This window comes from Equus quagga, chromosome 14 (genome assembly GCF_021613505.1).
Source record: "Equus quagga isolate Etosha38 chromosome 14, UCLA_HA_Equagga_1.0, whole genome shotgun sequence".
In the NCBI taxonomy this organism is placed as follows: domain Eukaryota; kingdom Metazoa; phylum Chordata; class Mammalia; order Perissodactyla; family Equidae; genus Equus; species Equus quagga.
Window position 1 is genome coordinate 38,646,179 of NC_060280.1, and position 27,466 is coordinate 38,673,644.

General features: G+C 38.3%; 1 protein-coding gene across 10 annotated transcripts in view; it reads right to left on the bottom strand.

Annotated features, from left to right (window-relative positions):
* The window catches only part of SYTL2 (synaptotagmin like 2), a 107,798-nt gene that overhangs the window by 2,670 nt on the left and 77,662 nt on the right, over nt 1–27,466 (bottom strand). For 3 of the 10 annotated variants that reach the window (XM_046685120.1, XM_046685116.1, XM_046685117.1), the window contains exons 9-18: nt 20,560–20,661; nt 18,517–18,570; nt 17,227–17,274; nt 14,121–14,215; nt 10,909–11,028; nt 9,470–9,639; nt 7,993–8,095; nt 5,738–5,908; nt 3,304–3,382; nt 1,083–1,182 (exon numbers count right to left, since the gene is read on the bottom strand). In XM_046685120.1, the coding sequence (XP_046541076.1) occupies nt 1,083–1,182; nt 3,304–3,382; nt 5,738–5,908; nt 7,993–8,095; nt 9,470–9,639; nt 10,909–11,028; nt 14,121–14,215; nt 17,227–17,274; nt 18,517–18,570; nt 20,560–20,661 (1,042 nt within the window). Of the gene's footprint in view, nt 1–1,082; nt 1,183–3,303; nt 3,383–5,737; nt 5,909–7,992; nt 8,096–9,469; nt 9,640–10,908; nt 11,029–14,120; nt 14,216–17,226; nt 17,275–18,516; nt 18,571–20,559; nt 20,662–25,124; nt 27,464–27,466 lie in introns of those variants that run through there. The other 7 variants (XM_046685122.1, XM_046685119.1, XM_046685123.1 and 4 more) reach the window with 5 other exon arrangements.

The window sequence follows — 27,466 nt, forward strand, 5'->3', positions numbered from 1 at the left end:
AACCTCTCAGATACTTGCTTTCTCATCTATAAAATGGGAATGGTGGTGCTTACTTCACAAGGTTAATATTAGAATTGCATATGAAGCAAACAACTTAGTTCAGCGCCTGCATTTAAGTACTTACTATGTAGCAATTGTTTGAGGATTCCTTTAAAATTTGGAAGCACGGTCTCTTCCTGATTATCTGTGATAGCCTAAAGAATTAGTCTTGTACAGAACTGAAAAGAAGAGAAACCTTTCCAATTGATAGATTTGACTTTGGGAATAAATCATGTATTTGCAATCATTTACATTTAATTTGTGGTAATAACCGAATTACCTTTAACCTGCCATGCCTCTTGTAAAGGCAAGAAGGTCTGAGATTAGTCTCAAAATGGGAGACTGACCTGAGCTGAAAAATCTTAGCAGCTTACATCTATGAAAAATATGTATATAGGGAAAATTATAAATAATTTCATATAAACTTAAATAGCTACATCTGGTCTTCTAGTAGAAGCCATATAAATAAAATTAGAGGGAGCCAAGACAGTACACTAATATCTGTTTTAGTTATTATTTACTAGATTCCAGGCATTTATAACAGAGAAAAAAGTTTGCTGCTTAAAAACCCAAATTGTCTTAAGCTTTTATGAGCTAACAATTCACATATGTCTTTTTAGCAAATAATTTTCCAGATATTTGCAGGTTGATGCAAAAGGTCTTTTGCAAATGGGCACAAAACAAGTGTTCCACAAAGGCGTTAAGGAGTGTGGCGCCCCACCATTAGAAATTTCATAAACTCTTTAGTACTGAATATTGTCCTCACCAGCAGATGTACCTCCTAGGAATACATTACATACCTGAGTATGTGGTCTCTGGTTTCATTTGTGTATATGCCCTCTTATCTATATGATTTTAAAACTAAATGAAGCCTTGGATGTTTCCTGTCACAGATACCTCTGGTTCATGTCGCCATTGTCTCAAGTTATTTCATTCAAACTATGAATGATGAGTTTCAGCATCAAAGATATAGAGAACTGAAACCAACCAGCAAAGGCAGGCTATCGTAGAACTGAGGGAGGCAGAGTGATCAATGCTGTTACCATTTAACAAAAGAATTTAGATGGTTGCCCCTTAGCAGTGGTAGATCAAGGCATTCCTTCACCCAAATGTGCACTTCTCCAGTTGTAGGAAGCTTTTTACCTATAATAGAAAAAAGAGAGAGAAGAACATTTCACTGCCATTTCTGTCTTGGCAATAATGCATCCAAAGATGCCAATCTAAAAATGGTCTGGTACAGTGATACTAGCTAATGCTTGATGGTATGATCCTAATTGCTTAAATCTACACATTTTTAAACTATATCTTTCATAGTTTGGCTGAGCTCAGATAGCTCTAGGAAAATAATTTATATTGATTCCAAGTATAGAGTATTACGTCATTCTTTTTGGGTTTTGCTTGGTTCAACAAGGTCAATTACAGATATCAGGTACGTGAATGATCCATTTACAGTGATATTCAAAACATCTCAGCGAAATGCATGTGAGTTCCAAATGTTAATACCAATATCAACTGGTGCTGATAGGGAGGCATTTTAAACATATTTGAGTACAAAGTAACCAAAAGAGGTACAGGCTAATGGTATAGTCACTCTTGTTAAAAGTAGTTAACACATTTTATAGGACTATTGTGTAGATATACATAACAGCTACTATTAAGGACAGGGAATTACTGAGAAGTTGGGTTAGTCTGAAGTTGTTGTCTAAGTTGGGTGCACACGGACAGAGGAATATTACCATATTTTTCCTCATAGGTTAACCCAGTCAGTTAACCAACCAGTATTTAATGAGTATCTATTTCGTGCTCAGCTCTATGCAAGGAATGTCACTGGATATGCAATGAATACAAGAAACCTACATCCTTGGGAAATGTTCACAGTGAAGTTAGACAGAGTAATTCAATAAAAACTACAAAAATGTAGTATAGAATGAAATGTCAAGTTATTACTATAATGTTCTAGAAGATGATGTGATCAGTGAGGGTGAATATAGTCAGAAAAAGCTTTATGGAGGAGAAGGGAATTCATCTAAAACTTGGATAGATTGAGGAGAAGAGAAAGTCATTCAAGGGAAGAGAAACTTGTATAAGCAAAAACTCAGACAAGCTGGAGCCCATCACAACACACCATCCCCCTGGTCCCCACCAACAAGAAATGATAGTAGGGAAAATGGGAAATGAGACTGGCAGAACCTCTATGCATGTTGACATAAATGATAGATACAAATTATATATAAAAGACTGCCTTTTAGAAAGATCCAGAAGTAACAAGATGGTGGTTTGGCAGCCATTTGACCTAAAGATATGTTTTGCTTGCCCTCCAATTCTTTTTCTTTTTTAATAACTGAATTAGAATGCCTTTCTCTAGTTTAATCACTACCCTCACCATCCATTATTTCCTTCATCCCACTAGCTTCACTGCCTGGTTACTGAAAGCATTTAAGTTTACAACCCCTGATTTGAGTCATAAAATTCATACAGATTCTTAAGGAGAATAACTTGGGGAACTTGCTTAGGAAATAAGAGGGGGGCTGGCATTCATTTCCTGCCAGTCTCTTGCCCCTTAACTGGACTGCAGACCTGAGGCCCTGACATCAAGGATGCAATTAATAATCTTGAGGAAAAAGTTTTCTCTCCTGATGAGACCTTGAGAGTGGAGGACCAATGAGCTCTAATTTCTTAGGGGCTTCATATGAATTCTTCCAATTCCCACCTGTGAAAAAGAACATTCAGGTTCCATTCTTATCACAGCACTACCAATAGGTCCAAATTCTGAATACAAGAAAGGCCATTCATATTGTGCAGATATTAACTTTTGGGAGAGTGAGGTGAAAGTTAAAACAAGGACTGTAAACTGGACTGAAAAAAATGAGAATTTTTCTCATAGAAACAGAAAGTAGAATGGTGGTTACCAGGAGCTAGGGGGAAGGGGAACAAAGAGGGTGTAGTTTGATGGGTATAGAGTTTCAGATATATAAGACAAGAAAGTTCTGGAGATCTGTTGACAACAATGTGAAGATACTAAACACTACTAACAGTATGGGTAAAGATGGTTAAGATGGGACGTTTTATATGTTTTTACTGCAATAAAAAAATGAGAATTTTCTAGTTTACAACTGTGAATTGACTCATTTGGTCTATACAATTACTAAGTTAATAAGTTTGTTTAGGGCTTCCCCTTTGAAAATATCATAGAACCCAAAGAAATCCTTGGGGAGGAGAAGGGTTAAGAAAAGGCATAAATGTGGACAGAAAATCATTACATACCAGGAATTGGCTCGGGGACATACTGGAGAGCTAACTTCATCTCACCCCTGTTTTCTGCTTCAAGAGCAACTGGTGCTGTCTGAAAAATGAAGAAACGTCAGCAGGTGTGAAGCACAAACTACTTTCTCTGTCACTCTGTTACAGGACCATATCTTCCCCATTTCTGGGACTACATATTACTCATGAGCGCCCTGGATTAACACTTCCTTCCCCATCAGAGCCAGATTGTTGCTTTTATATCTGGGAAAGCTACACTGTGTATCTTGGAAAACTTTGCAGGATACCCAGAAAACATTTCAAAGCCTTTAGTCTCAAAGAGAGCAGAGAAATCAGAATGGCTTTCTTGGAGATGGAAGTGGTGTTCTTGGATGCTTTGGGTTTTATAAAAACAAATACATTTTGTTAGTCATTCAGCCAGCACATATAACAACTTATTTATATTCTCTTTATTTGAAGAAAGTAAGAAGAGTGTGGGAATGGGGGGGAAGGGGGCCAAATATTACATTTTCAAAGCTGCATTAACTTGATTATTTTAGACCAAATGAGTAGATGCCTGTAAGAATAACAATGATCGGACAATAATTTTAAAATGTGTATCTATTATTTCCAAGTATAAGAGAGATGGTTTTCCTTTCAAATTCTGGTCCTTTAGAGCCTTATTTCCGAAACATGGCTATCCATCAGAAACATAAGGGAAATTAGTTAAAAATGAGATGCTTCTGACACCTTCTGAGGAATTCAGATGCATCAAGTCTTGAGCAGGGCTAGAAATAAGTGCTTCACCTGATTTTGATGCAATATTTGGGAACCATTTCTTTAATGGAACTGTTTTATTGTACATATACTAAATAATGGCTTATATTAATTATTTATTACATATCACTTCCAGCTACGATGGAAATGGAATAGCTAGGTTCACACCAACCTCACACTGAGAAAGAACAAACAACAACAAAGAAAACTGGGTTAAAAAAATTTATTTGAAAGTGCTAACGAATTATTAAGACAGAAGACTCAAATGGACAAGATGTTAGAGGTTGACATTCTTCTCTGCTTTCCACTTTGAGGCGTCAGCCGATTTTTAAGTAGTGCCAAACTGAGAGCATAAACAGCCATCAGGAAGAGACTAAAAGCTGAGCAGGGCTTTGGCAGTCTCACAGGCTGAGGAGACAGAAATCGGAGTCCATGGCCTGTGAAGGAGGAACGGCCTCTAGAATGCTCTAGATCTGTGTTTCTCAAAGTGTGGTCCCCAGGCCAGCAGCATCAGCAATACTTGGGAACTTGTTAGAAATGCATATTCTTGGGCCCAGATTTTACAGAATCAGCAACATTGGGAATAAGGCCCAGAAATCTGTATTTTAAAAAGTTCCTCAGTTAAAGAACTTCAGTTAAAGTGGATACATGTTAAAATTAGAGACCTACTTCCCAAGGCTTTCAGTTGGAACCCCTGAAGGGCCACAGCCTAGGAAGACAGGCAAAGAAAAACTAGATCAGATCACATGAAAAGTGAACCCCAGCTTCTAGTCAGTTCATTTCAAGACTAGATTAAGGTGGTTTGTCCCTACTCTGTGTGTCAGAAGCAAAAGTAAACTCTCTAAATTATCCCTAGAATTTTTCATATGCAATGTCCAGCATGCAATAAAAAGTGAACAGGCATACCAGAACAAAGGACCAAATGACCAAACTAAGATAAAAAATTAGATGAGAGACTCACAAATGTTTAAGATATTGGAGTTTTCAGACATATACTTTAAATAACTTTGATTAATATATTCCTAAAGAAAATGTTAAAATGGAGAATTTTGACAGAGAAGTGAAATCTATAAAAAAGAATCAAATGAGGGGCTGGCCCAGTGGCATAGTGGTTAAGTTTGCACTCTCCACTTTGGCAGCCAGGGGTTTGTGGGTTTGGATCCTGAGCACGGACATATGCACCACTCACCAAGCCATGCTGTGGTGGCATCCCACACACAAAGGAAGACTGGTACAGATGTTAGCTCAGTGACAATCTTTCTCAAGCAAAAAAGAGGAAGATTGGCTACAGATGTCAGCTCAGGGCCAATCTTCCTCACCAAAAAAAAAAGAAGAAGAAGAATCAAATGAAAATATAAATATAAATCTGAAATATATAATAATTGAGAACCTACAGATGGGTGTAAGAGCAGATTATACATAGCAGATAAGAAAATTATTGAACTGAAAAATAGGTTAGCAAAAAATAGCCAGCCTGAAGCACAAAGAGGGAAAAAAAAGAGAAAGAATAGAAAATACAGAAAAAAGCATAAGAGATATATAGGATAGAGTGAAAAGATAGAATGATCCCAAACTACAGATAAGCATTCTGAATGAAAATGCAATTTCATAGTAGCTTTCTCCTATACCCAAGGTCCCAAACCAGCCAACAAACCAACCAACCAAAAAACTCTGAACTTACCTTCCGCTTCAGAGGGTACCACTTCAGCTGTTTATTCTGTTTGTTCTCCCAGTCCCACGTTTCCAAATCAAGTTCCACTTCCCCTAGAAAGCTATTGCGCTTAAATGTATCCCGATGCCACACAGACACGTTCAGCTTCTGTGTCTTTAAGATTTGCTTTTCGACTTTATACTACAGTTCAAAGAAGGAAATTAAAGTGGTGAATAACATTACTTTATGCCAAAATTATGACATTGAGATGAAAAGTCATCTGTGTAGATCAGATTTTCTCATCTGTTAGGTTTCAAGTCTCAAGAATATTGCAAAGTCATCTTATTCTAAGTGTCTTGTTTCAAAGAGCTAAAATCCATCTTTCACAAAAGCTGATTTTCCTTCCCCCTCTGGAAAAGCAAGCTATGACTCAAATATCATAGCCAGTAATAGCTCTCTAAAAACAAAGGCCAATTATTCAGTTTTCACTGGATGTTTTTAGTTCTAACTAGATATAGCATAAATCAAATTCAGTCTAAAAATACAAATGAAGTTTAATCCAAAGGTCTGTTTTCTACCTGAGAACAAGGTATTCTTTTTAACAGACTTTATTTTTTTGACCAGTTTTAGATCCACAGCAAAACTGAGCAGAAAGCACAGTGAGTTCCCATATACCACCTGCTCCCAAATACACACAATCTTTCCTACTATTGATAGCCTTCAAGGACACGGTATTTTTCAAGAAAAGATATACTTGTTTTTTCCTGCTTCCTATGGTCAAATGGAAAATACTTGGCATCCTAACAGTTTTTCACCTAAAATGTAGTCAATCCTTGATTATATATAATCATGGAAGGGATAATAGTTCTTCCAACCTAAAAATAATCTCTATTTGGCTTTTATGACGTACTACTTGAATGTTCATTTTGGTTATAGCAGACTTGGCTTTCTCTGAGTTTACCATTTAAATTAGCTGGCTTTTCCTGAGTATAGGGTTGCAGTAGCTGACCTAGAAATAGCTAGGGTACTGAGGAGTATCATAGTCAGACTGTAATTAAAAACTTGCTACAGAAAATTCACCCATGGGTGACTGAGGGTTAATTTAATTGTGCTTCTTTTCTCAGAGGATAACCAAATTCTTGGACAGAATTTTCAGAAACAGGGAATGAATGACACTTCTTATATTTTTAGTTTTAGATTATCTGTTACTAATGACTAAGCAGCATGATACACTTTAGGGGAAAAAAGAATATGAGTATTTGAGCTAGGTATACCTTCCCTTCATCTGTCCATCCTTCTATCCTTCCAATAAACATTTTTTGAGGACCTCTCCCAGACACTGTACTAACAGTCCACATTTACTATGTGTTTAATGTATGCTAATCACTTCACACATATTAACTCTTTTAATGTTCACTACTACTGAGGTAGGTAGGTAGATACTATTATTATCTCCCTTTTGCAGATCTGAAGTGCATGTTAAGTCATTTGCCCAAGGGCTCACAACAACAGAGTTGGTCCCTGCCCTCATGGAACTTACAGTCTAATGGGAAAGCAGACAATTACACCAGTAGTTAAAGTGCTGAGTGTTAATATAGCCTATTACAAAACAAGGAAACTGAGGCAGCAGATAGAGGGGAATTTAAGGGTTAAGGATAGCCTCTCGTAGGAAGAGGGATTTAAGGCTGTAGCAGGTAATTAGGGATAGAATGTGGAAAAGAATACTCAAGCCTGAAGGAACAGAAATTCCTAGCTGTGTGAGAAAATGTAGTTCCTCCAAAGAACAAAAAGGAATCAGGGTAACCTGAACAAAGACTATGAAAGTGGAAAGACCAGGCTGGAGCTCAGGTTGTGGAGGGACTGGTGTGCATGTTAAGAAGGATGGACTTGACCTTAAGGGTAATGGGAATCCTACAAGATTTTACGCAGAGAAATAACAGGATCAGAATTACGCTTTTAGAAGACCATTTTGGTTGCAATGCTCAACTTTATCAGCTGTATGTCCTTGAGTCACTTTATTTCTCTTGTCTCACCTGTGAGATGCAGATAACAATACCTGCCTGGCAGGCTATATAGGGAGTGAATAAGATAACGCATATAATATTCATGGTATAGTGTCTCATACAAAGTAACTTCTCAGAAGATGTTTATTCCTTTCCTTCTTCTCTTTGGGGACTGACTGCATCTGTAGAGATACTATGTAGACATACTACCTAAGTAGACACGGCTATTTAAATGCAGAGGTCATCATTTAGGATTTTCCTAGCTAGGGAGTCCATACATACCCGCAAGATCTCGTTATACACAGGATTCAAAGTTTTCTTCACTACAAGTGTTTTCTTCTTGCCCATCTTGCCCTTGTCTGGTAATAGATATGTCTTTACATATCTAAAAAGAGAATTAAACCGATAAGAAGGTCAGAGAAAATAAAAGTAATATTTCCACCTCTACTTTTAAAAATGTATTGGAAATTGACTGAAATAATTATTTCATGACACTGAGAAAAGCAGTAAGTAATACATGTTCTCACCAATACCTTTATACTTAAACGTTTAAAGCGATTTCAGTGGAATTGATAATTTTATATTGTCGTGAAGATTTTTTGAGGAAGAGTAGCCCTGAGCTAACATCTGCTGCCAATCCTCCTCTTTTTGCTGAGGAAGACTGGCCCTGAGCTAACATCCGTGCCTGTCTTCCTACACTTTCTATGTGGGACGCCTACCACAGCATGGCTTGCCAAGCGGTGCCATGTCTGCAACCCGGGATCCGAACCCGTGAACCCTGGGCCGCCAAAGCGGAACATGCGAACTTAACTGCTGCACCAGTGGGCCAGCCCCTGTCGTGAAGACTTTTAAGGGATAGTTCCTGAATTCCTTTTTTCCTTTGGCCTTACCTAATGGGGCATGGGGGCACAACAGGTCTCTAGTGTAGTGCTTAATTCTATGGCCTTGTTTCCTATTAAGAAAAGGCTTTGGTGTTTGCAGGATTTTGAAAAGTTTTTGTTACTGTCTTTTGAAAAAGCAAATTAATCTTATCACACATCTAATCAAGCCATAGTCAATGTAAAAAAAAAAAAGATAAAAAAGGACTTTGAGCCCAGTTGTTTTTATAATAAAAGCAAAAACGATTGGGCTTATGCTTGCAAAATAATTAAGAATCAGACTTCTGCATAGGGATAAATGGGGAATACTATTCAACTTCTGCAAATAAACTGAAATGCAATTAACCCTGTTATTTCAAAGATGAATTGGTAATTCCCTCTAAAGTTCTTCTGTAGAATATGATTTAAATATGGAAACCACCTCATTCTAGAATCTTAACCATTTCTGCACCACTGAACATTATGCAGTATGCCCCACATGTCCCTAACTTTAGCGAAAGTTTGAGAGTGGAAAGAGACTGGGGTTCAAGCCCTCATTTCTCATTTTGCTGCTGATCATCTGAATTTATGTAAACAGACCCCCTTATCTTCTCTGGCCCTTGTTTCCTTATCTGTAAAAAGAAGGAACCAGACAAGAGGACCTCAAAGGTCCCTCCCAACTTGAAACATTTTGTGCGTCTCTGAATTTTTATAATTTAATAAGTTTAGCATATGAATTTATAAAGTAAATAAAACAGCAATTTCCCCCAAGTTTTCTTTTCATATATTCCTTTTAACACAGTCACACACATACCCTCCCCCTTCAATTACTTACTTTCCCTCTCAATTTCTACAAGGCTGAGAGTAACTAAAAGAAAGCAGTGACTCCAAAATGTACTTACGGGTCCGAACGCTGTTTTTTAATATCCGCCGCTGCTAAGTCTTTACACTGGGCCACAAAGACATGCAACTCCTTCAGTGAGTCCACATAGTCGATGGCAAACTGAATATTTCCTTTCACTTCCAGATTGCCGAAGTCTCCACTATAAACGCTCATCACACTGCCACTCACCTGAAAGCATTGCAAACATGCAGAGTTTGTCTCTACCCGGCCCTTGAATCCAACACAAGGATCACAGATATAATCCTTGCTTGCCATTATTTCTCTACTTTGCATATAAAAGCAGTCAATTTAATATGGCAGAAAGACATACCAACACAGGCAACCTGACGTGATATACACGACATGACCAGTGTTTTAAAAAAACTGCCTCTAAGAGACACAGATGAAAAGTGAAATGCAAAGTTATGTAGATGCTAGCTCATTTCAAAGCAGGGTGATTTTATGGTAGAGGGCATTCAGAGTTCCATTTTTAGGCATGCTTAGTGTTTAAAATGTTAAAGAAAGAGGATGTGAGAAAGCTCAGGCACACAAATCACAGTGACATGTTGCTCTATCAAATTTCCAAGGCACTAAAAAGGAATTTTACCACGTTACTCATCCACTGAATCCAGGAAAATGCTTACTGAGCCATACGCTTTTAGAGGTCAGGAAGGGTAGAAAATGGATGATTGATGAAGGGAGTTTAAAGCCTTCCCAAGGCCATACATTTGATTGCTATCAGCAGAAATGCAATTCAAATAGATTTAAACAAACAAGTCTGAGAAATTCGGGGCTGGTAAGAATTTACGCTCAGCTTTGTCATTTGTCTAGCATACCTGGTGAGACAGGTGCATGTGTATGTATAGCAGAGAAATATTTGGATAAGTGTATGTGGATATATTACATATATATATTTCTACACACATACTACACACACACAGCTACCTCACTTTATGAAAGAAGTTCCACGTAAAGTCAAATTCTCTAGACAGTTAGGGAGTTCTCCTTTTAAAACCCTAATCTGAATCTTTCTACAAGGCAAAGAATCAGCCCTCCTGTTCTTTTATGTGAATCAGTACTTTTATTCATCAGGCTTGCTAAAAGAGAGGTACAATTCCATACCTGTAAACAGTATATAAAAGCATAGCTGATATCAGCAGACTTTATGATAGTTACCCCATTTGTTACACAGAAAAATTTAGTGGTAGTTTAGGTTTATTTTTGAAGTACTTACATTCCTAAAACATATTTATTTATAACGGATATGAACTCTTTTATGGTTAAAAAAAAGAAAAAGGAAGATTTAGCTAGCCAGAACTAACTGTGGGTTAGAGAAAAAGCTCGTGCCCTCGGAATCTGAGAAATACAACAGGAGGCCGTTTTACAGTGAGCAGGAGCATGGAAGAGCAAAGTTGGCAGAAGCGGAGAGATATTAACACGGAGCCTTTGTTTACATACAGAAGACAAGGACGTCATGCCAGAGGAGCTGCTAAGATTGGTTAAAGAGCTTGGGCTCTTCTTGTGTCTGCTGAGCTGGTAACTGCTTTCTGACGCTGTATCTGTTTCTCTGTCATCACTCTACAAAACATCATATAATATACACAAAATTTAAATTCAGAATAAGTCAAGATCAGATCTCGGTTTAGATAAAGATAATATCATGGTATCCCACTGATCTATGACATTTCCCAAGGTCAAAGGATACTAGTGTTAATTGCCAGGGAATGGATTCAGGATGTGGTGGGTAGTCTGCCTTGGACCTCACCTAAGGAGGAGAGGAGTGCTTAGCTACCGAAATAACGAAGTGATTTTTTTTCACCTACCAAGTGGCCCCAAGGTGCTACAGAAGACAGCACACCTATGAGCTTGTCACTCTCTTAATATTATATATTTATGTTGCTTGGAGAACTTTATTGATATGTATGAGAAACTAACTGTACCCAGACAATAAAAGGTCTAAGATTTACTGTCAAAACATAAAATGTCATGCTTAATTCCTCTCGTTAACATGGTCTTAACTTTTCTCAAAGTAAAATGTTTTACTTGAGATACAATTAAACTATGAAAAATTAATGCTAGTCTGATCTGTTTCAACTAAAAGTTACATATATTTAATTTTTTTTCCCCTGAGGAAGATTAACCCTGAGCTAATATCTGTGCCAATCTTCCTCTATTTTATATGTGGGTTGCCACCACAGCATGGCTGACAAGTGGTGTAGGTCTGCACCCGGGATCTGAACCCACAAACCTGGGCTGCCAAAATTAACCACTAGGCCACAGGGCTAGCCCCTATATTCAAAAGTTTTTAAATCACCTCATGTATTTTTATAGTGCTATTGCGCTTGTCTTTTTGTTGCTATAATTATACATTCTACCCAGAGTAGATTTTAACACATTTTTGAAAAAAAAAAGCAATAAGATACTTATTTTAAATATGCTCCAGGAAATATTTACCTAGGTCAACAAAGAAAAGTGCCAATAATATATTTTATTATATTTAGATCTAAAGTTTATTAGATGGTAGCTTTAAAAATTCATGGTTCAGAATGAGCTCCTTTTGGGGTTAGAGGGTTTACGGAGCAGTTCAGTGGCTCCTGGGGTTAGGGAAACACCTTTACGGAGGGGGAGTTAGTTCATGCCAACATATTCCAGGGCCATGCAATTATGTATCAATGTAACAGATGCCAATTCTAATGCAGATTAAGAAAGGAGTTAAAGAAAAACAAAATTTATGATTTATATGGATGAGAAAAGAATCCTCCTTCAAGGATTAAAAAAAAAATCCATACCTTTTTAATGTCTCTGTTGTCACACACTCTCCCCACATGCTTACTGTCCATTTCTCTCTATTACAGCATGTACTACATTCTACTTAGTACATCAGATCATTAGTGACTTATTGGAAGGATGAGACCCTGTCCTGTTGACCTGGAACACTGATTTTCACATAGCTGGCACTCAACAAATGTGACTGATGTTAAGTCTCAAAGGGACAGTGGACAAAGGAGCAAGGCCTGACTTCATCTCCACTTCCTTTAATATTAAGTGCAACGCCATGTACTTTGTAAGGTAAAATGATACAGCTTAATTTGGCATCTCTGATGCACAAACTCAAATGATTTGGACTCTCTTTTGTGTGGAGCTATGAGGCAGCAGGTTAAAACTGAAGGGAAGACAAAAAATAAAAAGAGGAAACCTCTATCATTTGCCTCTTAAATTATTACATCGTTCATTCATATGACTAACCAAGACCAAAGCATATTTACAAAGGTTTAAAACCACAGGAACTCCATGAGGTGCCTACCACCGGCTTCCAGCTAATGAGTTAGTTTCAAAGAAGGAGTGATTCTTTCCAAAGGAACTGTACTGTGGGCTCTTAATAAGCATATGTATTGGCTAAATATTTGCAGATACAGTTCATCTAAGGCCCTAGAATGGACAGAAGGGTGCACAGGAAGTGGTGGTTGAGGGATGTAATTTATGTGTCATCCAGAACTTTCATCACCTTCCATTTACTAAGAGAACACTTGAGGATGTAGCTTTTTATTTCACCATCAAAAATCAGACTAAAACCACAAACAGTAACAGCTAACATTAAAACTGAGACTCAGTGAGTCAGTCACTGTGCTATATGTTCTCCCTGCATTATCTCACTAACTCCTCACAACCTAATGATGTAGGTACTGGGAAACCAGACTCAGGGAAGGTAAGGAACTTGTCCATAATCACACAGCAAATTAGTAGCAAAGCCAGGACTGGAAATGTCTGACTCCAAAGGTCAGGCTCCTAACCACCTGACTGCAAGAACACAGAATCTTATTTAAGTCGAAGGACCTGAATTAAAGTCCTAGATCTACTTTTTAGTAGCTGTTGGATTTGGGAAAAGTTACTTAACCTCTCTGAGGCTCTTTCCTCTTTTATACAATGTAGAAAATACCACCTTTAGTTAATGAGAGTTAGATATCAGAATGAATAATTAAGTTCCTGGTACTTACTGCATACTCAGTGAATAGCAGATAATAGTCATGTTCTTGCTTGAGATAGTCAGTACAGTGGTCAACAGCACGGGAGCCAGATCTAGGCTCCAGTCCTGGTTCAACCCCTTTCTAGCTGAGTGAGGGTACTGCACCTCTCTTAGTCTTAGTTTGCTTTTCTGTAACATCTGGGGATAATGATGGTGTCCACCTCTCAGAGTTGTTGGAAGATTAAATGTGACAATGTAGGTAAAGTGCCTACACTCAGTAGATAGCTCTAGAGTTTGCTATGTCATTGTTACTATATTATTTTAACAAATGTTTTCAAGCTAGTCATGCTACCGAGACTCAACTTCCACAAATCAACTCTATTCTAAACTACAGAGGAGTAGTCAGCTCATGCCAACATATTTCTGTCTGGATTTCTTATTTTGTACCCACTTTGATACAAAAGTCACATTCCCAAATCTATGCAATTTGACTTCACTACCAAAAAGCGTTACTGTTTGAGTCAAATGAGACATGCCTTGCCTTGTTCCAGGATCAACAACACTACCTCTATTGATATGAAAAGCAAGGGTCAGTCCTGCTGACCTCTTTGGTCTCTGCCACGGCAGAATACAAACATACCAACCTTGGCACAGCAAACCCACCTATTAGGTTCCATTTTTCTAAAAGCACAAAAGACAAACTTGCCTCATCTTGGAGAAATGCTGGAACAGACTTGCTCATCCTTTTGAGTTTGTCGGGGTGGGAAAACTGATTATCGGGTTGTGAAGGCACTGTGGAAACTAAACAGCAGCATTTCCATTCAAAATTATCCTTACAATTGTCAGACAAACATAAGGCATATGTTGAAAACACACTTTTCTTTCATCTATGAACAGAGACGTTTTTGTAAAAAAGTTAAAGGCTCAGTACTTCACATGCACAGGATCATAAGGTAAGCAACATGCAGTTTTCAAAAATTATATATAGAAAACTAGCAAGGAGTTGAACCAAATAGAAAATAAAAATCAATTTAAAAACCATTAGTTTTTACTGAACTGGAGCTGGATTCAAATTATATTAAAACATACTGCCAATGTGAATTAATTTTAAGTTATGTTTTCCCATCAGAACTTTGAACCACAAGATCTGTAATTTATTGGTTCATCTCCTTGAGATATATTTTTAACATGCTGCAGGCTGAAAAACTATTTCATTGGACAGCAAGGATTGTTGTACACAACTCAGTCATAAAAGTATCCTGGCTCTTGAGCGTCCAACAGAAGGTCTGCTTCTTTAGTGAGTATGGAGATTACTTCTCTGATAGCATTTCTCATTCAGAATTATGAAAGACTATAATTTCAAAACTATTTTTTGAAAATACAAATTATTTATATATCTGTCAACTCAGAGAATGCTCAGTAGAGATATCCCAAGGCCAGTTTTGAATGATTCCAGTTAGGATCTTCTAAGAATTTAGTTTGAAAATGTAGCCTATGGTTTCTTGCTGGTACAGTAAGTATATTTGTGGAAGTCAGAATAAGATGATGAATTCTATTCCTAATTTGTGTAACTTTAGTTAGAAAAGTATTTTCTTCTTTGCCTAAGAATCATAAAGATTTAGCTTTTCTTACGGTGAATCAGAGCTCCTGTACTGAATGAGTTAATATTTTTCAAGGCACTTAGAACAGTACCTGGAACATAGTAGGCCCTATATAAATATTTGCTAAACGAATAAATATTATCTGACAGAGAACCTTTACATTATCTTTTCAATGTGAAACAAATATATTGACTTGAAAACACATAGATAAAAATCAAATTATATTTCTATATATAACGCAAAAAGTTCAAATTCAGCCCTAAGCATTAGCTAAATTCATCTTTAATTAAAAGAAATCTAATGAAGGAAAACTGAAAATTGAACTGCATATATTAAATATCTGCTTATTCACATAGTAGTTCTCACCTAGTCTTAGGCTCACAAATGTTTCAAGATACACTTACGGTGTCTCACAAGATAATGCCTGCTTTAATCATTTCCCATTAAATAATAATGTGTGTGTGTGTGTTTTCTGGTGACTTATACTGACGCAGTGTAAGATTAGGTCCTGTAATGGCAGAGTATGCCCAATGAGTATGCAAAAACCTTTTCTCATAACACTTGTCCCTATTATTTCCAAAGAATACATCATCCGTTATTCAAATGCAGTCAGTTTTACATTTATTGGGCTTTAGTTATTTATGTTTTGATCACATATTTCATTTTGTCTTGAGATAAGAATACACTCTTCACTAGAAAAAAGAAATAATCTCAGCCTAGGCATTAAGAGTCATCTTGAAAAATACCATAAAAAAGAGAGAGAAATTAATTTATCTAGAATTCAGTACATGATTAGCCTATTTGCTTTGACCAATAACTAAGCTAATTAGGAGGTCACAATTGAAGAGACAGATATATTGCCATATACATCTATGTCTATGTTTTATTTTCACTTCTCAGGCTAAATGTGAAACAAAACATAGCAAGATACAATAAGATGCCCAAACTTAAGTATCTGCCAGTCCAAAAGCAACTGGAAAAGCCTCTTTACCCAACACCCCCAAGGGACAGAAGTCTTGTTTCCTCTGCAGCCACCAGACAGAGAACACACACCAAGGACGAAGCCTGGATTGTCTGTTTCCCTAGGTTCTTAAGAATTTGTCAGGTCATGTGCCAAAGCTCAGCACCTTTATCTCCAGCAGGAGGACCTCATAAGGGAAGTTTCAGATTTCAGACTAGATGTCACTGCCTTCGAGCATCAGCACTTTGTTTCTCCATCTAATGGCTCCTTCATTCAGCTGATCTTCTCCTTAAGACCTATTAGCACATCCACAGACTTTTGGGGCATTGTTATTAAAAACGCTGTGGACTCCTGAGGCAGGCATGTGCATCATTATCTTCTACTTCCAGTGCCCAAGATTATGAAACTGACTGCAAGTAAGAAGATAAGAAGACACACACAAGTATCTGCATGCTTTGCCAGTCCCCACAAACACCTTTTTAATGAGCTATTTGTCCTCAAGACAGTAGTCACAGTTAAGCACAGCAATCTTAAGACTAAACAGAAAAGAGTGAACAATCATTATCTTTGCTTGGTGGTGGATGTTAATTAGTTGATGGACATTAGCTATCACAAGCATACATTTATTTCTTAAGATTCAGATGTTCACTTGCTTTCTATATCAAATATATACTGTTTGAGTCCAGTTTTGAAACTCAGCTTAAACCCTGGACATAATAAAATTTGCTTCTATAGATATACATATACAATAGAGGCATATACAGTCATACTACATACTAACTGTCAAAGTACAGTTCTTTCTTAGGTCTAAATAAATTATAAATTGCTTCATATCTATAGTCCTGTATAAAGGCCGCAAGAGATCTAATACTCATAATCATACTGAAACATAAAAGCCAAGTGATATTAGAAGGTGCCAACTTCATTTTAAGCAAAGACTCAAAGAGCAGACAGATTGACAAAAGTATAATACTCAGCAATAACATGTAAATATATATATAACACATATATATATAAATTTTTTAAATATATAACTCTCCCTCAGTGGAACCACAAATTAATCTTTTAACATAGACAGTAGTAAATGTTTTTAATAAAACCCTTGTCAGAATGAAATAGTTTTGTGAGCTGCAAGAGTTTAGTACCAATAAGAAATGCTGTGTTATTAATGGGGTTAGTTATTTCAGGATATTTAGCACCATGTAGAGTGGCAACTTTTAGTCATTTATGAGAAAGATACTGCTACTCACTTCCTGGTATGCATTCATTTGTATCTTGTTCCTGATCTGCTTTTTGATCTACTCAGAAGAGCAACATGGAGAATAAATACCATTTTAACAGAAGGATTAAAGAGACATGAAAGTACAGCTCAAATGTCAGTTTCACAACTGAGAGGGCAGAATACATCTGACAGCTTTTCAGCTTGCTTTCATCCACTCCCAGTGTGACTCTTCATTAAGGTCTCCTGTTCAACTAAACGTCTAACTTCCCTCACAGGAAACCTTGAGTACCTTTCCTCTAATTCACTAAGCTGCAGCATGGAAAATGAAGGAGCACTGGACTAGGAGTAATGAAGCTGAGATTCTAGTCCCCATTCTTCCACTGACTGACTAGCTATGGGATCCAACCCAAGTCACCTAATTTCTCTGAGCTTTTCTTATCTGTAAAACGAAGATAAAAATCCCTGCCCCACCTACTTCAATGAGGTGGTTGTAAACATAAAATGAGAAAGACAAAACTATTACATAAAAGTAAGGAATGACTTTTGAGGAGCTCTGTTGCCACGTTTTATGTGGGAAAGCTGAGTTAATATACATTTTTATTTTTACAGTGAAGGAAATTTAGAAAACAAAACAGCAGCATACAAATATAAATTATACATTTGCATAAATGCTGAACTATAAAAATCAGACTCATTTCCATCACTCCCCACATCAAGGTACTATTTTCCTATTCATTTTATAACTGAACCAAGTAATACCTGATCCATTGACAAGCTTCCAGATCTTCTGGCTCCTTAGTATTTAGAATCAGTTCATTTTACCCTCGGTCTACAATCAGTTATTTACATGAACAGAGGCAGGATCCCCACTCTTGTTCTGAGACCCTTTCCTTTGAAACTAAAACTTAACCAGTTATGTCCAGAGAGACCTAAATGCTGAGACTTGAGAATCAAATACAGGAATAACTTAACCCAGGAGCCCACTCCACTTTTGCTGCCTTCCCGAGGAGTTCTGCAAGTCAGAGTAGCAAAAATCAGCTTATACTCATAGAAATACAATTTCCTATTTATAGAAACCTTCACTTCCCAAGGGTCTCTGATGAGATCCTCACAACAGTATCACCAGCAGAAGCCTTAGGAATACAAAGAGTTAGCATTAAATGCACCAAGTCGAAACCATTTTATAACTTAGGCACCATTCATCACATAGTGACAAATGACGTTCTTCTATTTATCCAACAGCTGCATCTCGGTGACTGCCCAAACCACCCCAGAACCTAAAACACAGACAGACATGCAAATACATAAAGATATTTACCATCTTCAGCACTACGTACTAATTCTTCTGGCAGAGTATCTACTTTTGCTTGATCTGTTCAGGAGAAATTAACAAATGGTTAACACGGCTGACCCTTGATGAGAAAAAACAACGAGATTGTCCCTGGAAGCCCCTGGAGTTGGAAGCAATTAGTCAAGATGCAGTGAGGGGTGCAACCAAGATGTCTTCCCCAAAATACTTTCTCTTTAGATTAGCTACTTGAGCCAGTGCCATAGCGGGAGCTCCCATTTCAGCTCCGATGCAGCTTACATCAGCACACTGCTGCACACGGACTCCCAGGGGTTAGAGGGTTAGCTCAGAGCAAGCAATCGGCTGGCAGCAGGAGAAAGCACAGCACTGGAACAGCCTCTCTATTCTTCTGCAAAGGTTAAGATGCTAGCCATGACTAACACCTTCTCAAGCCCATGGTCATTAACAAATATTTCTGTGCGTGCATCATCATTTGTGTACGCCTCTGGGAGCCTTGCTTGGGAAGTCAACTGAAGACATGTAACTGGGGACCAGCTGCTAAGTGGAATCTTGGCAGGCTAGTGTGAGAGTGGGTATCGGTATTTGGAAGGGAGCGTGCAGGAATACCCGTCAGCTGATGGTGATTTTTTTTTTAACCCTACACATTCCTGAGTACTTTAAAGCTGCACCATGGAAATAGCCCCATGCTTCACAGGCAAGGGGTTTTCCAAACTGGACAATAGTTGCTGAGGTTTTTTTCTCAGGGCCCATCACCAACATCAGGAAGAACAATTGGGGCTGTCCAACAAAGGATTGGACTCGCCTTCTCTGGAAGTATTCAGGCAGATGTGGGGGTTGGCCACCTGTTGAGGAGGCTTTAGAGGGAATTCTTGCATTGGGGGAAGTTTGGTATGGGTGACCTTCAAGGTCCCTTCCAACCCTGAGATTCCAAGATCTTTGGTAGGGTTAGGACTTCATTCCAAATTGAGAACATTGTCTTCAGAGCCCTGGGAATCTCTGAATTTTAGGAATTGTTCAGTGGAGTGGCTTTTTCTTTGCCTTTTTAAATTCTAACTTTCTAGTCTTAATTGCAGATGCATAACAAATATTCCAAATATGACAATGGTCAATTTTTAATCATGAGTTTGGCAGTGGTTAACTTTCACTCAGCAAATTTCCTCATGACCATCTGCAATCCCAGGGGTGCATCTTAGCTTAAAAACAACAAGAACAAAAACCCTAGAAGTTGTGACTTCTAAGTCCATTTGTCTGGCTCACAGGTCCCTACATACATTTTGCTTTATGTTGGTAGTCAAGAAATCCTTCCCCTATTAAAGCAGCAGCCAATGGGGAATAGTGTGCCTAATGTGTCGTGTGTCAGGTAGTCTTTGGACTTATAGTTCCAGGATCCAAAAGAAATGCATGAAAAGAAGGGACAAAAGAGAAAGGAAAGTCCTTGAAGTCAGGGACTATTCCATCTGTGTATCAGGAAAAATTCCTCAGACATCCAACATTGTCGTAAAGAACATAGTCACTTTATAAATGCTCTTGATAATAGTGTGTTGATTTTGAGTCTCAGCTCTGCTGTGTGACACCAAGCACGTTACTTTACCTCTCTGACCTTCATTTTCCTCATCTGTAAAATGGGGATAAAAACAATTCATCCCTCACAGGGCTGCTTATGCCACTTAAATGAGATAATGCAAGTAAAATGCTTAGCCAAGTCTTGGTACATAGTGCTCGACAAATGTTAGATATTACTGCTAGAACCACTAGCTACCACAGTCTTTTAAAACTCACTGTACTTGAATAAACACTCAAAGTGGGATTCTTTAATTCGAGGAAACCTAGTGCTCTAGTAACTAAACCTTGTGCATTATTTTAAAAGCGAAGTTCTAGCCACTTTAGGGTGAGCCTCCTCAGCTCACTTGGGAAAGGTTATTCTCATCTGTTAACTGCTGCCCCCTATAGGGGTTTCAGTGCACAACAGCATGCAGTGAGGCCAAAGGAGAACACATAAGCATTTTTAAGCTTAGATGGGGGCATGAACAGTGGAGCAAACTTTATTCTCACTTGATGAATCTGATGAAATGTCTTCTAGACTTTTGGAAGGCATTTTTCTAGCAGAACGCTTTTCCAAAGTTTTCAAAACGGGACTGGGTTCTTCTTCTGAACCTGTTACAAGACAAAACCGATGAACACTGCACAATACCAAAAAAAAAAAAAAAACCACCCAAACACTTAATAGCCAACGAACATTGAAATGATAGGTTGAAACGAGGCATTATGCCATAAGCTTCCACACTTTTATTTACTCTATGAAGAACTTCACAGAAGAAAATAAAATCTCTCCACTATTAGTATATCCTTTAAAAAATAGTTTTGCTGGCTAAGAAGTATTTGCAAGCATAAATCATACAGAAACAAGATTACCACGTTAATAGAAATATGATTTCTTAGTCTTCTACACCTCTATTTTAGGCGCATAATTTATTCTGTGCCAGATTTTGAATCTTTCCATTTCACTTTCAGCTTTTGAAGACAGCCACAAAATGGTTTTAGGAGCATTAAAAAAATTAGCTGAAGGCAAGATTCGGATGTTTAACATCTGTGTATAATCGGGGACACAGATGGGTGAATTCTCCAGATGGATGTAGGCTTTTTGGGTTTCATGAGCTAATAAAATTTCCAACAAAATGTTGGGAAATGACATGAGGTAGTCAACTTTTTATTTTACTAAGGCATTCTAAAGGGAGGCAGGGACTCTTATCATCTACTGATGCCTTTATTTTATAAAAGGAAAGGCATTTTAAGGACCAAAATTGAAAAAAAGAAAAAGGGCATAACCTCAGAATAAGAAAAGCCCTTTAAATTAAATACAACTAATGGTACAAAAAAATTTGTCTAGACAGTCCTTAATTTTTCCATTGTGACAGTGAAAACTCCATCATGGATAAGCCCTGGTCTGAGTACTATCACTCTTGACTACTGTATTCTCAGTGCCTAGAACTGTGGCTGGCAATAGGCTCTTCAAAAATGTTTGCTAAATCAACGAATGCTTCCATTAATGAGTCAATGAATTTGGGAACCATTTCTCCAGACAATACTTTCCTGAAATGCATCCCATTTCTGCCCCATGTTAATAGACATTCTATAGCAAGTGGACTCTAAGATGAATTAGATTTGGGATGCTCTGTGTCCAAATTTAAAGATTTCTTACTACAGATCTTCTCAGAAACTTTGATATACTAATAATGTGCATAATCTCTCAGTGTTTCCAGACGTATTTGACTATGGAACCCATTTTTTTTTCTTGCTGAGGAAGATTTGCCTTGAGGTAACTTCTGTTGCCAACCTTCCTCTTTTTGCTTGAGGAAGATTTGCCCTGAGCCAACATCTGTGCCAGTCTTCCTCTATTTTGTATGTGGGTCACCACCACAATATGGCTACCAACGAGTGGTGTAGGTCTGTACCCAGGAACCAAACCTGGGCCACTGAAGCAGAGTGTGCTGAACCTTAACCACTAGGCCACAGAGCCAGCCCCCTCCCCTTTTTTTTAAGGAGGATGTTGAGGTATTGGTTGGTTAAGAGCTCAGCCACAAGTCAAAAATGTCAGGTTACTCACCAAAATTATGGTGACCTTTTAGTCAGTTTCCTCCCTACTCTCACTTCACCCCCATGCATTTGTTTTAAAATAATAATTTAGGTTAGAGGATATAAAACTATGACTGTGCCATTCTATATCTCTTACTTGGCTTATAATTTCAAAATACATGGGCTCTGTCTAGGGGGTTATTTAATATTGCTTATGTCATTTTTAGAAAAGCTTTCTGCTGTTCAACCCGTTAGGCTGGTATACTATAAACATAGCTATGCACATTAGGCATTAGTCTCCTGAGTAAGTGCAAATTTATAAGCCCTCCTCCTCCTGTGGGTCAGTTTACCCTAGTAACTCCTGTAGTCGTTTAGTGAAAGTCCACTTTAATGAGTTTTAACATGCCGACTTATACTCTTGTGTATGTCTGGTTTGAGACTGGTATTTCACTTTCCTTTTCTTACCAGAAAAATTTGTTAAAGGGGCTTCAACTTGACTAATTAAGTTCAAAGCTGGAATCTTTGGTGAGTTTTCAAGAAGAGGCTCTACAGCTACTTGCAAAGGAACCCAAACCTCATAAGTCAGCCATCAAGTAAAGCTTATTTATTCCCATCGAGACTGAGGGAGCTAGAAAATGACAAATTCTGCTAACCTACTAGGAAGGCGATCAGTACTAGTTGTTGTGCAACTTTGGTTAAAATCTCCCAGCCAGAGAGCATCCTTTATCATTTCATCCCTCTAGTCAAGTAACTTCTCATTCCTATTTGCTCCTGGGTTTCTCTGCTAAAATGCTCTTGTTGATCAGAATAGAAAACTGAGACAAGCCCTGTGTTTTATAGCCTGACTGAAACCAGTACCCCAAAGTCCACTTAGATGAATGTGGTATCGATTAAGATCTTCATCCACTTAGCCAAGACTGGAGTCAAAGAAATGCAGCAGGCCAGGCAATGCCCTTAGGTGGAATCAGGTGAAGTCATCTGACCAAAGTCATGCTCTAGAAGGGGATTCTACAGATAATTGAAAACGAGAAGGAGAGGGTGGCAACAAAAATACCACAACACGTTGTATCTGAGGGAAAGAAAGTTCCAGCCTTGCACTTTGTTCCTGATATTTAGCTGCTACTGTGGTAAAATATTGCTCCTTAAAAGGAAATTTGAGCCCATTTGTGGCAATTTCTTGCCACAAATCTTACTAGAAGCTTCTGTGTGGATTGCCAATTGAGAAAGAAATTCCAATTATTTCCAGGAGGAAAACTAGCTTGGATGATTTAGAGGTACTTTCTAAACCCAAAAAGTTCTTTAAAAAATATTTTGAAACCTAAAAGTTCTGTTGTTGATTACTGAGAATAAAGTCAGATTCTGAACCACTGCCTTGTATAAAGCCTTCTCTATGTAACTCATTTGATTGAAAAATATAAAAGGAAATGTAGTTTTTTATGAAGAAAGCCTGGGGAGAACTTAAGTGATAAGAATTTAGTATGTGGGAGTGTCAGATTAATCTCAATTTTAAAAACTATATCATCCTTTACATCAGCATTCCATAAATCAACTCATTAACCAATGGGTTAAAAATTTCAAAATGCTCACTGGAGGTATTTCTCCAGCTTTCTGCATTAGAACTGATGTTTCCACCTGAAAAATCAGAGTCAGAGAAACCTTCTTTTTCTTCCTCTTTCTCTTGTCTCTTATATGGTGATACCAGAATCAATTCAACTTTACTTGGTTTTGTAGGGTTTTCATTGTTCGTCAGGAGAGAAATGGGTTGCCTATTTCTGGACATACTAATTGCTTCAGGAACCTCTTCAAAGCCATGCTCCTGAAAAGCTCCTTCTCCAAACCCCTGCCACCTCACTTTCACTATCCCTGACCTCTGGGGGTTTTATAGTCTCAATAGTCCCTATTTCATGGTCCACATAAAGTTGTGGGGTTCCAGCGATCTCAACCCCACTTTCAGAATCACAGAGATCTACTGATAAATCAGTCACAGCTTCGTCTCCTCTCATCACTTTATCACATTGGTTGACTTGAGATTTGAAAACATTACTCTTAAGCTTCATTTTAGAGGCCTCTGAAGCTGCCCAGTAAAAATGGGGTACTGTCTCCAAGAACCTGGCCTGCTCTGACTGTGAAGACTCCGTCCCAGGAATTTCCTCCTCCACTGACACCTGGAACTGATAAGGAATTTCAGATGTTTCTTTAAGGAGTTTCTCAAAACCAACATCAAAAGCACTCTCAGTTATTGATGGAGCCCCAGAGTTTTTTACTGTTTCTTTTATTTCCTCAGGATGGAATTCAGGAGCAGCTTGCCTGGGCACCTCAGCACTGCCTATTAACTTTGATGGAGAAAGAGTCCCTGTATCATTTTCACATTTTGAGGAAGGGGTTTCAATTGTTTCCTTCAGTAGTTTTTCTAAGCCAGCACTGAATTCAAGGAGCTCTGATTTAGATGGAATAATTGTTTTCCTCACAATTTCTACCACTTCCTGAGGTAACTCTTTGCCATACTGAGCAACAGTCGGACCGGAGCTAAGGGTTTGCTCTGATGGAGACATCTGGGCAGCTAAATATGATCCAACTGCATGAGTTTTATCAGGAACTACATTGAAGGAATAAAAATCCTTGCTGTTTGGAACTATGATGTCCATTGTAGCCCATGGTGAAATAACTCCCAGAGAATTTTTAGGGCTACCTCCTGCCTGTACTCCTTCAGGAAATTCTGCTTTTACTTCTCCAGGAACTACTTCCCTCCCAACTGGATAACTCAACCAAGCTTCTCTAAGTAGCTTCTGTAATACAGCATTTACATCATTCAACACACGTTTGAGTTGGAAGAATGACTTTTTCTACAGTCTCTGAAATTTCCCTTTGAGAAGGTAGTGCCTCATCCTGGGGAGCAAGATGAGCATCCCAGGAAGAAGGCATATCTTGGGGAGTGTTGGCCACATCCCCAAAAGAATCCTTTCTGTGAAGATAGGATGGTTGATCCAATGGGTGAAAACCTGTAGGCATCTGAAACAAGCTCTCCATGTTTAGCTGGCACTCACCACTTTCAGCTTTCTGGGGGAGAGCCGTATTTCCCAAAGTTTCTTCCTCTCTCTGATAGGCTGATGTGTGGTAACTCTGTTCTATCTCTTTTTCAAAAACTCTACTCTCTTCAGGCTCAGAATTGAACCTAGTGCTAACAGATTCCAACATGGTTTGCATGGGAGAGGATGAAGTTCCAGTTGCTTCCTTCAAGAATTTGTCTAGACTAGCAGTCAAAGTGTTTGGATTGACCTTTGGAGGAGCTACTGTTTTGTCTACATGCTCATTAATGATCTCCTTAGGTGCTTTAGCTTCTTCCTCAGTATTGGCAAAATCTGTTTTTCGAGGCCATGTCATATTTTCAGAGACACTTGGTTCAAGCACTCGTTTTCCATGAACTTTTCCACCAGAAGGTTGGATTGCTGGTGTCGAAGCTTCTGCAAGCAGCTTCTGTAAGCTGTCATTAAAAGTGTCTTTGTAGTCTTTAGACAAAACAGTTGTTTTCACTATAGATTCTTGAATCTCTTGGTCTGAGTAATCCTTTTCTTTCTTGAACACTGGAGTAATGAACCATTCCATATTCTTTTCCACGTTTTCCTTTGATGACTCATTTCCTGGCGACTGATGACTGGACTTTCTGGGTGGTCTCAATGGAAACGTGGTTTCATCTGGTAACACCTGGAGTGTGCACTTTGAATTTAATTTCTCTACTTCCTCTATTGCCGGAACTTTTTTTTGGCTTAGGAGTGCCTCTATTTCATGGGTATTTTTCCCTGATGATTTAATGTCACTGAATTCTTTGTGTTTCTGGCTATTAAAAGACACAGAATTTTTTTGGCTTGTTGTCGTAGGATTCTTCTCAACATTATCCTGACTGTTTGGATTGGCTCCTAAGTCCCAAAACTTTCTCAAATTCTCAAATTGAGAGTGATTATAAACCTGTTCTGTATTGGGTTCACCTGTTCTTTCTTTTAGGGACATAACTTTAAAGCTGAGATTTGATTCACCAATTAGAGATCTGTCTTCCTCCAAAGGAGTATGTCTTTCACTCCCAACATTTGCAGGATGTTGCAGGGCCGGTAAGGTAATGTCCCTTTCATAATGCAAACTGTCTGCCACTGGCAATCTTTTTATAGGTTCGCTTTTCTTATTGTGAAACAGAGACGCTTTACTTGATTGGTCAGCTGAGGGGTAATTTTTGGATGGACCTGATATTTGGGGCCTGGTCTCTTTAGATTTATTTGAGGAATAAAAACTGGAGAGATGGGCTGCTTGGCCATCCTCTTCTAGGACCACTCGTTTGGCAGTGACTTGATTATATTCACTCTGGCCCATAGATAAACTGTCCATAGACTTCATAGGCTGATATGCTTTAGCAGAAGGTTGTTCCTGACTGCATGAAGATGTGGGTTCTTTATGAGTCAACTTAGCAGCAGCTTTCTCACCTTCCCAAAAGGATATTCTTTCACTCACTCTTTTGTATTTCTCTCTTTGCACTTGGTTCTTGGGAACCTCACCAGCTTCTTGTAGCTGGACCTCCAGTTTCTTCCAAGGAGATGTGTTATTGGCAGCCCCAGGTGGTGACTCAATATTCTCTGACTCTAAAGAAGCTTTGGGGATGTAAGTATTCCCTCCTTGGCTCTCTGTCTCTGCCTTCGAGTTGTCTTTCAAACTTGGTTCTTCGACAATGGTTGAAGCATCAAAATTCACTTCTGAGTTTCCTTTATTTTTTTCATAAGCACAAAGCTTAGGCTCTTCTTCTCCCTCACTGCCAACATCCTTAACATTGCATAGAACTTGGTCTTCTCCATCAGATCCTTTGAGAGCACCGTAGGAATAGTTACTGGTTGGGGGAAGTACCCCACTTCTTTCTCCTGTGTTTTTTGAACCTTGGCTATAGTCCAGAGCTTTGCTTCCTTGATTTGGACCATATATTTCAAATGGCTGCAATATGCCTGGACCTTCTTTGCCTTGTTGGGACAAATTAATAGATTTTGGTTTTAGATTCACATTGTTATCTTGGCAATTTCCAGAAGACAGCATATTTCCCTTTACCTGTAACGTTGAATCAGATCCCATAGGTGTCAATTCAACTTCAGCAGATAATAGAGCCTTTGACCCATTTTCTTTTAGACCAGTGTCATCTGTCACCAAGGCAGTAGCAATCTGTGATTTTGAGTCTGTTTTTCCTTTGGGCTCTATGTCTTGGGGATGTTGGAGAGATGACTTATTGTCATCTGCATAAGAACTTCGGTTAAACCAGTCTAGGACTTTAGATATGGAATCATCAGTTGTCTTCCTTATCTCAGTGGCATTTAGACCAGAGCGTGTCTTAGCTTTTAGGGCTTTGAGGAGAGGGGGC